At 35.5% G+C, this 13667-nt stretch overlaps 1 protein-coding gene across 1 annotated transcript; it reads right to left on the bottom strand.

Moving 5' to 3' along the window:
* Window positions 1-970: 970 nt before the first annotated feature.
* LOC101527508 (UDP-glucuronosyltransferase 2B16-like) lies at window positions 971-12996 on the bottom strand. The gene is made up of 6 exons (XM_004596211.2): window positions 12273-12996; window positions 10868-11016; window positions 7501-7632; window positions 5193-5280; window positions 3802-4021; window positions 971-1250 (listed from the first exon to the last, which is right to left on the bottom strand). Exons 1-6 carry the CDS (start codon window positions 12994-12996, stop codon window positions 971-973), a joined length of 1593 nt encoding a protein of 530 aa, XP_004596268.2.
* Between the last annotated feature and the right edge of the window lie 671 nt (window positions 12997-13667).

Below are 13667 nucleotides of genomic sequence, written 5' to 3'. Positions count from 1 at the left end.
ATGCTTTTACTGTAACTGCAATTTTAAATAAATAAAGACAAATCATTAGAAAGGGAGAAATGGGATATCTTCTTGTAGGAGGTAGTAAATCTTTTAGCCATACATTCTATGTATAATGGAGCAATTTTCTGGACCATGATACTATCCAAAACTAAGGGGAAACAGACTCAAATGAAGGAAAATTGGAACTCTGAAATAAGTCTCACATGGAAAAAAGCCTTTCTTCTTCCTAACGGACTGTGTTAACTATGTTGTAGATTCAGATGTGATGTAAAGTAGGGATATATGCAATATCTGAGTCCAAACAAAAAAGGTTGCATGATTATATGTTTTTATTTCATGAAAAAAATGCACAGTGACTTTATATAGCTCAAACATTTGCTAAGACACATGCAACAGCCTTCATCGGTGTTAGCTCATTGCCCACTTCCAGTGGGTTCATGTGTTAGATCTGTAACTGGTGGTTCCAATTTTCCTGTTTATTCTTTGCTCAAGAAACCTAAATCCTGCAAAAACTATAATGCTACCTTTTATAGCATACCATACCAAATCAAGTTTAGCACTTTCCAACTTCAGTTTTTCTTTGATATAAGTTTGAGGAAATCCTTTTGGCTCACTTTCATTACTACCTCATTTTCCCATTTCTTGACATTGAAAATCATAGTCACTTTTACTTGATTTTAAGTTGTCCTAGTGGAAGTTGAGTTTATTTAACATGGAATCAGTTTTCTGTAGGTAAAATCTTTCTTACCACCCATAAAATGGATCTGGCTGTAGTTCACTTTGGGAAGGACACATACATTCTGCTTAATGGCACTGTGTTCAAGTCGATGATATTTTGACACATCTGGAAGGCATTCAACTCATAAACTATTGAAGGCAAGCTTGACACATTTGCATTCCTAATGGTTGGATTAACGGCATAACCTCACGATCAGGGCTACTAGCCTCATATTTGGAAAAAAACTTTCTAATCTCGCTTTTTTTTCTTTCCACTCATAGCAATCTGTTGATAACTAAACATGCAAAATTTTATGACAAGATAAGAAATGATTGTCACACAGACCAGCAGGAATCCCATCACATCCAGAGAGTAGTACTGGTACCAGGTGAGGTCGTGGGCTGCAACCCGCAGGTGTTTGGCTCCCTTGTGGCGCATGACATGCTCGATCCAGAAGACAGCTCGGTCCAGGGGCTTCATGGGCTGATCATGGTGAATTCTTGACAACTTCATGACATTGTCTTTATAGCTGAAGGGAAATTGGTAAACATAACTTGATAGAATGTATCAGAAAAAAGGACATATGATGCATTTATGCAGATGGTAAAGATGAATGTACGTAAAAGGGTAGGAAAAATACATTTTTTTCAGCAAACATCAGAGAAATCAAGTTTCTGGGTTGGAATTTGTTGAATGCCCTAGGTTATGGTTGAGTTGAGAGAAGATGGAAGAGAATAATCTTGCTAATAGTAAAACCTATATTTTGGAATCAGATAATTCTTATGGAAGACCAAACCAAAAGTGACAACAACTGCTTAAAAACCCTCATTTGATATGAAAAGTTATAAAGATTCTGTAAGAAAGGCTTTTCAACCTGATGCAATAAGTTGCTGTTAGTGTCGAAATTTAGACAAAGGAGGCAAATCCATGACAAAGTTCTGAAATATGTGATCAAAATTTGTAGAGTGGTTCTCAGTCAAGTGTTTTATTAAACTTATTCATTAATTAGTACATTAACATTTGAATTGGCATGTTTTGTAGTCCTTCACTGAGTCTTACTTTCCCTTTTAGTATGTACCTCAACTGTTACATGTTCATTCTCAAATTGATTGGCAAGCATCATCACCTAAATTACCTGATCCTCACTTGTCTGATTCACAATCTGTTGAACATTTGTTTTATTCTTTTCATATACTAAACCAACACCTAGTGCTTTCTATTATAATTATTCTTGTTAGCTTTGTGATTTCTGTGCTGGGGATATTCTCAATGAAGTTAACTTTGTGACTATTGTTGAGACTATTGAGAACTAATTTGGAAGGTAAGTGATGTTTTTAGCAATGTGGCTTACCAAGTTCAAATCATAAACTACAATAGCATGGTACCTGAACACTTATTTTTCTTTCCTTCTTTCCTTCCTTCCTTCCTTCCTTCCTTCCTTCCTTCCTTCCTTCCTTCCTTCCTTCCTTCCTTCTTTTTCATTCCTTTCCTTTCTTTCTTCCAATATTCATTTACTTTTATTGGAAAGACAGATTTACAGAGACAAGAGGAAACAGAGAGAAATATCTTCCATCTGCTGATTCACTCCCCAAGTGGCCGCAAGGTCAGACCTGAGCCAATCCAAAGCCAGGAACCAGGAACTTTTTCCAGGTCTCCCACATGGGTGCCGGGTCCCAAGGCCTTCAGTCATCTTCTACTGCTTTCCCAGGACACAAGCAGGAAGCTAGATGGGAAGTGGAACAGCCGAGACACTAACTGGTACCCTTATGGATTCTTAGATGTTTTAAGGCAAGGATTAAGCCACTAAGCTATTGTGCTGGGCCCATGTGAATACTTTTAGGAAGCTTCAAAGAGACTAACTTCATTGAAGTTATTTTAATATTACAGTTGGAAAACTCCTTTCAAGAGAAATACTTCAAGAATTTTAGAAATTTATGCACAAAGGTTTTATTTTGGTTTATTTTTATTTTCTTTTGTTTTTGTCTTTCTTTTAATTACCTGTTTTAAAAATTAATTTGTAATATCTTGTATGTATTACTGTTTTCCCTCCCCCTTGCTTTCTCATCTCCTCATTCCCAGCTCACTATTATTCTTCAATATTATTACAGTATTATAGTCAGATAAGAACAGTTACAAAACTAACTTTGTGCTAAAGAGCATATCACTTACATATGCTAAAAGCTAGTACAATGTGTTATACATAATACTATTTTAATTGGCTATAAGAAACCCTCCTTACTCCTTATCATTACATCTATTAAAATTTAATAAAATTGCAAACATGAAGACAAATTGTTTGTAAATAAAGAAAAAAATGTGCTTCTCATTAAGCTCATTAGAATGAACAACAGCTATTGAACTTTGAAGCTTAATGCTTCTTTAAACCTAACTATCATATTTCATGATTCATTCAGAAAGAAAATTCTACATTTACACTGCTGTAAGTATTTGATAAGTGGAATCAAATGCATCCCAAGCACTATTGCTATAAAACACAGTGCTAATTACTTAATTGAATTAATAATTTAGCCAAATGATTTGAGTATTTCTTATACAAATATTTTGAATATTGAGGAAACATATTTCAACTTGGCTGGTTCCATGTATCAACAGGCTAATTCTCCATGTATGGCACTTTCAACCCTTACAGGTAAAGTTTCCTGTCCTGATTGCTCAACTTCTGATCCAACTCTCTGTTTATGGCATGGGAAAGCAGCAGACAACAGCAAAAGCCATTGAGACCAAGCGTCCAGGTGTGAGATTTGGAGAGGCTCCTAGCTCCTGACATCAGATCACCTCAGCTCTGGCCATTGCAACCGTTTAGAGAGCAAACCATCAGATGAAAGACCTTCTTTATCTCTTCTTCTCTTTGTAAATCTGCCTTTCAAATAAAAATAAGAAAAACAATCAAACTTATGCATTTCAAGTGAATTACTAGTTTATTTTGTATATCTTCCAAGTCAGGAAATTATTGTTTCCCAACATTACCAGAATTGTACACAACACACTGTGTCTTTTCAGAATCACTAGGGGAGTGCATATATTAAATACTATTTAGATTTTTGTAAAATTATACTCACAAAGGATCATTAATGACTGTCTTCAAGGCATTAAACAATTCTGTACTTGACATGGTTTTCCAGTCCAGTCTAACAGCAGCTCCTTTGGCCTTCATATGGGCAAGGTTATCATATTGCTCCCCGAACAAAGGAAGGCCCACCATAGGGACACCATGGTGGATTGCTTCATAGATGCCATTGGCTCCACCATGAGTGACAAAAGCTTTGGCTTTGGGATGACCTGAAATAGACAGAATCTCAATAAAGTTAATAATGATGTGTCTGAGCAACAAAAAAATACTGAACATAATTGGAGGCACTCAATGGGGTAGTGCTCTCTTGATAGCAGATTATGAACAGAAATGAAGCTGCATGCACATTGCCTTGAGATCAAGAGGAAAAGACAGTTATATCCCATAGAGAGATCATTAAAGAGCACATGAAAAGGTGCTGTGTGACTTGAAACCTAATCACTGAAAATAATATTAGCAGGTAGGACTGACAAAAGGATACATTTTCCAGAAAAGTAAGATTGTATTTGTCAGGAGTTCTAGTTCATATTAGAATTTCTCTTGAACAATGCAGCCATTGTGGCTAATGTGTAGTTATAGCACAGCATGATGTGGAATGACCATGGTACTGTACTCATAAAAGCAAACAATAATATGTCATGTTCAAATTCATTCTTATTTCATCATAAAGATTTTGAATCTACAGAAGTACGGAGTATTTCATAATACAATGTGGATTTTTTTTAACTCAAGGTCATTTGGAATCCTTTATACAATGAGATAATACAAATGTAGTGACTGAAATTGGAAACAGAGAAATGCAGTTAGTAATTAGTATTTTTAACAGTTTATCTGACAAGCAGGGAGAGAATGAGTGAGACATATAGAAAAAAGAGATAAAAGAGATAATCATTTTCCAAATTCCTTCAAACCTGGGACTAGGCAAGACACAGTCAGGATCCAAGAACTCAGTCAAGGGCATGAGTATTGATAAAATTGACCACAGGATAAGCGACGTCATTTGCTACTCCCCTTGATGCACATTAGCAGAAAATTAGAAGCAGATGTGGAGATCAAACTTGAACAAAATTAATGATGCAAATGTCCCAAGTGAAATCTTAATCTCTATTCAAGTGCCCTTCCATCAGAAAATTAGTGTGAAATTCTCAGTGTGATTAATCTCACTTAAAATAAGACTACTGGATATTAAGAATTTGTGCATAATGAAGTATTTTCTGTATTTCTTCATTGTATCACCCTAGGAATGGAAATCAAAATCAAGCCATTTGTTTTGATTTCTGTATTATTCCGTAATAAGTGGGCAAACAGTTTGCTGCTGGTCAACTCTCCTGATTGGATATTATTCATGGTTTCAGCACTTTTTTTTTTCATTTTGCTTACCAAGAAGGTCATTTTGAGGGATCCACTTATAGAGCTGGGTGTTATTTCCTAAGGTATTTGGTTTCTTGCCCTCAAATCGCCAAATAACCTATTATAGAAAGAAAATAAACATTTATGGTTGGATTTTAGATCAGTGTATCTTAGAATTTTGAGGATGTTGAGAGGTCACATAGTTAAGTGCTTTGCACATGAAAGAGAGGGAAAAGAGGAAAGAGATCAAGTAAAAAAAATGCTCAATGAGGTAAGCAGAATGTAAATATTTTCTGTGTAATTTTACATTCAAACAGACATGGAACATAATAATGAGACTTCACATAATCTACCTTGGTCCAATAAGATGAAGCATGACAAAAGCAAGTGTTTAAGGAATTTCTAAGCTGCCACAATTTCCTGCCAAGCAGAGTATCTCATTATAATTAATATACATATTGAAATGCATGAATTAGGATGTTGGTCTCATCTTCCAAGTGTGATGTTAACTGTTTTCACTAGCAATCATAAAGTACAAGTATGCTTCATTGCTTGTTCCTTCAATTCATGTAATAAATTATGTGTGATAAACTAATTCAGGTTAGGACTAGATTTAATATGTTTTTATTGCAACTTCCTGAGTACTAATTCAGGAAAAAGTTAAAGTGACTTATTTAGTTTGCTTATTTAATTTAATATAAATTGAAATGAGGGAGAAAAAAAATAGACACACACAGAGGTAGAGAGAGAGAAACAGAGAAAAGTATATGTGTATATGTGTCTGGGGTGTGTGAGTGTGTGTGTGAGAAGAGAGAGAGAGAGAGAGAGAGAGAGAGAGAGAGAGAGAGAGAGAGAGAGAGAGAGAGAGAGAGAGAGAGATGGATTCAGAATGAATCCATGGGCTGGTTTGTTTAGCAAAAGCCTGAAACAGATGGTGGTTAAGATAGATTGAAACCAATAACTCTGTGTTAGACACACAGGTTAAGAGTGGGAACCACACCTGAGCTACTGCCTACAAATTGATAAAACTGGATATGCGGTTGGATGCAGAGGATTAACTCCAGCAGAAAATCTATGACAGGGGATAATGGAAACTGTAATACAAACAACCTGCTGAGCCACAATACTGACCATTTACGTGTTATTTTAAAATGAATTAAGAGCATTATTTCTGAGTTGAACAACTTTAATATGGGGTGTTATCAGAGTTCATTTGGTGTCTAAAACAAAAACTACAAACGTTGTAATTTTTCAAATGTCTAGTAACATTTCTGTGATGCAGTAACTAGCAGTGACACCAAAAACTGCTGACTAGTGCTATAATCAGATCATTAACATGTCCAATAATAAAATAAACTACTGACTTGTAAACTTCAAAGTTATCTTCACTTTGAAAATTAATTATAATTGTAGTGTCAGAGAAATATGTTTAGGATAATATTTGAACTCTACATTAAATGCAAAACTAAAAAGTAGTTCATAACTACTTAAATATCAAAATTATCTCACATGTATCAAAAATTAATGTCTTTTGTAAATCATACAGGAGTGTCTCTGAACCTCTTCCCTTAGTAGTCATAGCTAATGGATCCTTCCTATAACCCCTGCATTCTGGGAATGTACTAATATAATGGGCTAGGAGTGTAGTACTATGGCACCACATATTAGGATGCATTGGGTCTGTCTTCAAGGAAGACCCAATGCTACCCTATCTCATATATATTCCTGCTTCAAACACAGTTGGAGTTCCTCCTGCATAACTCTATTTTTTTCTTTATTAGTATAGATTCTGGAATTTCACTTTGAGAGGACCTATGCAAGAAGGGTATTATTAGGGGTTTCTTGGACTATCAAGACTGCAAGTATTAGAGATTTTCATTTGTTTGTTTGTTTGTCTTTGCTTTTTCCTTTTGTGAAACCTACTTAACATGATTGTATCCATTCACTCATTAATTGCAATTTATCTGAATTCTCATAACACATTTAATGCATAAGATGGCATCAATAAGTGTGGTGGACCAGAAAAATCAAAGTGACACTGAAGAATTTGGTGATCAGTATGTCACTGACTGTGATGTCATGATAAGGAAACCTCACACTAACCCTAGTAAATATGTCATTTTCTGAGTTGATTCTAAAGTCAAACATATTTTCCACTTAAAAGCCACTTCTGTTCTATTATTATACTACATACAGAGAGGTGTTTTTATACTAACATCAGAAATAAATCTGTTTCCATTATAGCTTAGCTTTCCCAGATAGTTTCTTTAATCAGTCCTTCTGGAGAATTTAAGACACTCATTGAGTAGCTGTCCAACATTAAGACACATTTTCTGACCTTTTGTGGAAGCTGGGCAAGAGCTGATGCAATCACATTGGCCCTCTCTTCTGTCATGTTACTGATCATTGAACCCAGAGAAAACACCACAAATCCTTCTTCTCCTGAGCTCTGCACAAAGTCTTCCATCTCCTGTGAAGAAAGAATTAGTTCCATCTCAATAGGTCACCAGGATATCAAACACTGATGTACAAGGGCTGATGTAGTCAAGTAAGAAGAGGAAATCAAGGCTTCTTAGATATCACTGCAGTGGTGGTTATGGTAAGATGCCTAACTGATCAAACATTCCTGTTTACCCATTATTTGTGTTAGTTTAGTCAAATTGCTGTGCTAGCCATATCCCACATTTCTTTTTGCTGGTAAAACTGAACCTTAATGCCCTATATATATTATAAGATGCATGTGATGAGAATAGTAATCTTGCTTCTTTTATTGGAGAAAAATGTTTTTATTTATCTTCCTTGGTTCCAAATAAACCTCCTATTAAATTTCTATTAAAACAATTGTGATTTTGACCTTGTGTTAAAACAATTGATGTGATTATACATACAAAATTATTTAATCGTTCTTTAATATTGTGTTTAGGTTACTTTCAGTGATTTTGATTTATACACAGCTGCTATAGTTGACTTTGCACATTGTAGTTATTTTTCTGTGCCTAATATCTGCTAAAGCCAAAGACTGAAAACATTTTTAAGTACCATGATGTAATCTTAGATCTGTAAAATTTTCATTTCTAAACAGGACAGGCACTCTCTGGGCATTTGATAACCAATAAAAAGGCAAGTTGTTTGGAGTAAGCCAATATACACTACATACTGGTGGATGCAACTGCCTGGTCAATCTTGCCCCACCCTCCCCCACCCCGCCCCACCCTCCCCCACCCCACCCCCCAGCCCTACCTCTCTTGTAAACTGATGGGTGTTTCAATTTAGCCCAGCCCAGCTTGACACAGACCCAGTCTTCACGCATACCATGCAACGACATAATTTTGGTTTTTGCAGATTCTGCAGTCTGATCCTGTGCATCCAGCATCTCATCTGGTTCTCATGCACACCCATGGCTGTTGCTCCTCAGATCAGCTCAATCTAATCTGCTTCCAGATATAGCACACATGTAGGCCAATGGGTATTGTCACCTTGACCAGCCTGGCATGTCTTCTAGCTCTGATTCTCATGCCCATTAGTGGGAGCCTTAGCCCAGCAGTAGAGTTCCCCACCTTTGTTTGCTAGACCCACTCCCAGTCCCAATTATGTGTCTGCCAAATGGTACTGTGGTCCAGCCTGACTTGAGATGTACTCAAAGCTGGCACTTGTCAGCTTCCGCTGGGCTTAGCCCAGCTAACACACACTCATTCTGGCTTTCTTTCATGTCAGTGCACCTAACCCAGGACAGCCAATCAGTAGAGCCAGCCCAAATACCAGGTGACCAGGTGATGCAAGCTAGAGTCCTACCTGGACTGGACTGCCACAGTCCCAACCCTTGCCAGTGTGTGCAGCAACCTAGCCCAATCTGGCCCACACTCAGAACCAGCAGTCATGTGAACTGGCTGGTGTCGTGGTGCAATCCTACCTGGCCTGCATCATGTTCTGGCTTTTGCTCTCATCCCAGTGTGTTATGTGGACTGGCCAACCTAGACAACCTTCAGGTCTGGCCCACAAACCTGCCGATGGATGTTACATTCCAGCAGTTCTGCTGGCATCCTAACATAGTTAACTGAAATTTGGCATTAATCAGCCCCAGTATGCCCACCATCAATTGGCTGCTTTTCTCCTAGCAGTGTTAAAAGTGGCCGTTATCTACAGGTGAGGAAAATATCTTACAAAACACTTTATTACTTCTTTAAGTTGAAAAAATCCTTTGTTCTCCCAGCTTTTTAAATAAAACATTTAGAATGTTAGTATTATTTGTATTCACCCTACTATGCAATGGAAACCAATTTTTCAAACCAAATAGCTACAGTGTAATTCCTCTTAATTCACTTTTCCACATGTTGATTAACCTTTCCATTGTTCTCTCTAAACTAAAACAATAACTTTTCTAACTTCTGTAATATTAATTTTGCTGGATTATGCATATGAATGAAATAATAAGTTTTGTCTTTCTGAAACTGCCCTGTTTTTGTTTAGCATGGTCTGCCTCTAGTCCTATCTAATGAATGGCAAATCACAGGTTTTCAGCACTTCCCTAGCTGAGCAGTGCTCTGTCGTGTAGATGTGTTGTATTTTCTTTACCCATTCTTTAAAGGACAGAGAAATAGGACATTTTACTTAGCTATTGTGACTAGAGTTGCAATTAACACAGTAATGCCTTGGTTTTGATAGAATGTTTGGATTTCTTTCAGTTATTTTTTTTCTGTACTAACCATTTTTCCATATAACACTACGTGAGGTGATATTTTTATTAAAAAGCCATGAATAATCAGCTCAATGAATGTCATTCTCATCTAGTTCATTCCATATCCTGAGCTCTTACAACCACCTCTTTAATGCTTTTTCCACAGGCTACCTCTGCAATCAAATGCAGGGACTATATCTTGAGGGATTCTAATTGATTAATTTTTTTGCCTAAAGGAAATCTGATTCTACCCTAACTCAATTAATTTTTGCTGGTTCCATACCAAAATATTTGTGATTTACTTTACACTGCTTTAAATTTTTTTCTACCATATGGCCACTTCAGCAAAAGCAGACCAATCAACTTCTATAGCACACTTTTGTTTCTTTACCTGTTTGTCTTTCTCTATCTTATTCTCCCTTCATCATTAACATTTCCATGGATATCACTCAAGTATCCATTATTGTCACCAACTGTGGGAGTTTCTGGGACCTCTCAGAATAAATTTTAACAATGCAGTTTTCCTTTCTCAAAACTTTCACAGGATTTTTATTGCCTGTGTTCCCAAAGACCATGTAAGATATGGGGGAGAGGGCAAACAGTGTCTACATTAGTACTCTACATTTCCAGCAATTACTTCTTTTGTATCCTAGTAATTTTTACTTAGAAATTGAACTCATAGTCAATAATTTATTATGCATTGAATAAGTAATATCTTAAGTAAAATAATTTCACTCTGAGTCTCCTAAATATTTTGTTATTCCATAATGGTAATGACATCTGTATACATGTTATGTCATATAAATATTTGAGATAATTTCAATAAGTTCATGGAAATTTTCATTATCTTCTAATTCAAATATTTTATGTTCTTTGTAGAGTCCTCTCATGAATTTCTGCCTGGAAGAGCATTTTTTTCCCCATTTCCACTATCTCTCCTTATAAATCAGGTGCTCTAAGTAAAGAATGCAGAGTCATTTACCCCAGAAAAAGCTAAGCATAGAAAGAAAGCAAACAGGAACATATTTACCTTGGGCAGAGGTTGGGCAGCTTTGCAGTGCAGCCCACCAACAAAATAAAAGTTTGGCAGTAGTGGGCGAGGAAACTCCAAATCCCAGTAACTTCGAATGAGCCATATTTCAGCTTTCCCCATCAACTCAGATAATGTAACAGGTCTCCCTGAATGAAGGAAACATTGGGAAAATGTATGGTAGTGAAAGAATTGTTACATAAAGTTTATCATGTACACTCACGGGATGATGCAAAGATACATAGAGTCTATATATTGACAGAACAAATGCTGTGTATACATAACATAGAAAAATATAACAAGCATTGATTTCTGTTTGACACAAGCTACCAGATCACTCACATCAACAGAATAGGCACAGATCTTACAATTAAAATAGGATACTATATAATTAAACATGTCCTTTTCCTCTTTAAAATTACAACAGTAGTAGATTGAATGAAAACCACCGTTTTAGCTGTAGAATAAAGAAGTCCTATAGTAATTATGAACAAAGCATGCAAGAAGTAGGTAGACAGTACATTTTACAGAGGTTAGAGGATCTATTTTTGAAGTGCTCTGTGAAGTGTTTTTTGTTTGTTTTGTTTTGCTTGTGGGGGAGGTATTGGCTGTTTTATTCTTGGATTAGTTTTGTATTTTTCGCTTACTCCTATTTGTGATTTACGTTAGTAGCTTAATATTATATACTTATAATAAAATTTATATGGAAATATTTGCAAATATCACAGATTTTTGTTAAATTTTGTAAAGCGAAATTCATATTCACCTTTATTTTGAAATATGGAGAGATAAATTTTAAAATATGGATTAATTACATATATGTTTATATTTTCATAAAATTTCAGACCTTGCACATATACTTTCTAAGAAATTAATGAAGGAATATGAAGAAATTATTTGCAGAAATTCCTTCTGGAAGCAATACAGTCCTTCCCAAACAAGAATAGCTCTTTTAGCAATATGGAAAACATTTTGGTTTTGGATGAAGCAACAGATCTATACAGTAAAATATTATTTCAATGTGACAACAAAGTTAGTTTTGCCTGAAATGTATTAAATAGGTCAATCTGTGATTGATAATATAATAATATAATGATAATATAATTCAATCTTCCACTAAATTTCTCTAACAGTAAAAGTATCATAACATTGACATTGTTTTAGATGATACTCAATGCTTCATGCATAACTGTGACATCTAAATATTCAAGTAATGAACCCTGGTTTCTAGTTGACTCTGTAAAATATGCCTTTCCATAACATTTGTAAGACTAATTAAATTTTCTATTATCTCATTATTTTGCCTTTAACAGATACACTCTTTTGATATTTAATTCCTCCATTCTCACCTACAAAATCATTGGAAACCCAAGATTTCTTTGAAGAACCCCAATGCAAGACATACCTAGTGCTTCACTGTAAAATTGACTCCATCTCTTATTATTAAATGTCTGGAACCAAAAGTCAAAATAAAGCATGAACAGCATATTTTTTACCCTCTCAGTGAATGTCATTTGACCACTTAAATCGGACATAATGACAGGCACATAGGATGGAGGAAATAGAAGTCCTCCACTGTACTTCTCATACGTGTAGCCAGGAGTGAAGCGGACACTGTACACGAGGGGGATTTCCAGGAGCTCAGCCAGCAGCTCCCCACAGGGGGCAATGGTGTCTGCAAGAACAATCTCAAACTTTGAAGCTTGAAGTTTTGCCATGATTTTCTTGTTGAAAACCACTTCTTTGCAGGAACTTTCATGCATGTTAGAATATTCTAAAATTGATTCTTGCATTAGTGGAAAATATTCCCAATACGCATCTCTTGACACATCATATATCATTGTATTAATTGAATTCAGGAAAAAAGCTTCCATTTCATCTTTAGTGGAAGGTGAAGGAAAAGTTTCAAATACAATTCCTGACTCATTGCTGGGTTCAATTAAAATAGAAGCTGAAGATCTCAGAACGGTTACTGCATGACCTCGCTGGACAAGAGCATCCAGGATTGTCTTCATATTCATCCAATGACTGTACTCCATGGGCCACACCAGCACCTTTCCACAATTCACAGGATTGAAGTGAAAACTCGGCTGTAATAGCAAAAGAACTAAAACACATGTCCCAGGCATTCTGGTGAAATACAATGCTTTCTGCCCACTTTTCCCTTTCTTTTGATTCCCATGCTTATATTCAAGGAAAATTTAAACAAATAGTTAAAATATAACTTGCATTGATTAAAATAATGATATAACATAAACAATGCTTGTGGACAGGTTAGAAGTTAGAGAAACCAAGTTACATGTTTCCTGTCTATGTGGGTGTTGTTAGTGTCTTTTAATGATTTATTTTCCTATCAGTATGCCATGATCTTAATGTATAAAATGCATGTTATTGTGCAAGAGATTTCAGAGCAGTGCCATGAGTGGTGGCAATTGAGATGATTGGCACATACATGTAGAAACATACTGAGACAAACACAAAACATGTCTAAATAACAAAAGTAAGTGAAATACTTGGACACGATTATTCTTTCCACATAAATGCACTGACATTTTAAGATTTATTTTTTATTCCATTGTTATCATTTGTAAACAGATGATTTATAATATATTCTTTTATTTGTATTCAATATGGAATGATGAAATACAGCTTGTTAAATTTACATGACTATCCTCTCACATATTTATTGCTTGAAGAAAGAACATTTAAAACATATTCACAATAAGTTTGAATCTACAGAAATATTAATTACACTCAACATACTGTGCAATAGGTACTAAAACTTATATCTCCAAACTTG

The sequence above is a fragment of the Ochotona princeps genome, chromosome 7 (assembly GCF_030435755.1).
Source record: "Ochotona princeps isolate mOchPri1 chromosome 7, mOchPri1.hap1, whole genome shotgun sequence".
NCBI lineage: Eukaryota > Metazoa > Chordata > Mammalia > Lagomorpha > Ochotonidae > Ochotona > Ochotona princeps.
The sequence above is the reverse complement of the archived record's forward strand: the minus strand, read 5'-3'. Positions and strand labels throughout refer to the sequence as shown.

What these genes read in the sequence shown, in the direction of transcription:
- LOC101527508 (XM_004596211.2), bottom strand. Translation starts at nt 12,996, where the DNA reads ATGCCTGGGACATGTGTTTTAGTTCTTTTGCTATTACAGCCGAGTTTT. An exon ending in ATTTTACAGTGAAGCACTAG is followed by an intron (nt 11,017 to 12,272) that starts GTATGTCTTGCA and finishes TCCTTCATTCAG; the next exon opens with GGAGACCTGTTACATTATCT. An exon ending in ACAGTCATTAATGATCCTTT is followed by an intron (nt 1,251 to 3,801) that starts GTGAGTATAATT and finishes ATTTCCCTTCAG; the next exon opens with CTATAAAGACAATGTCATGA.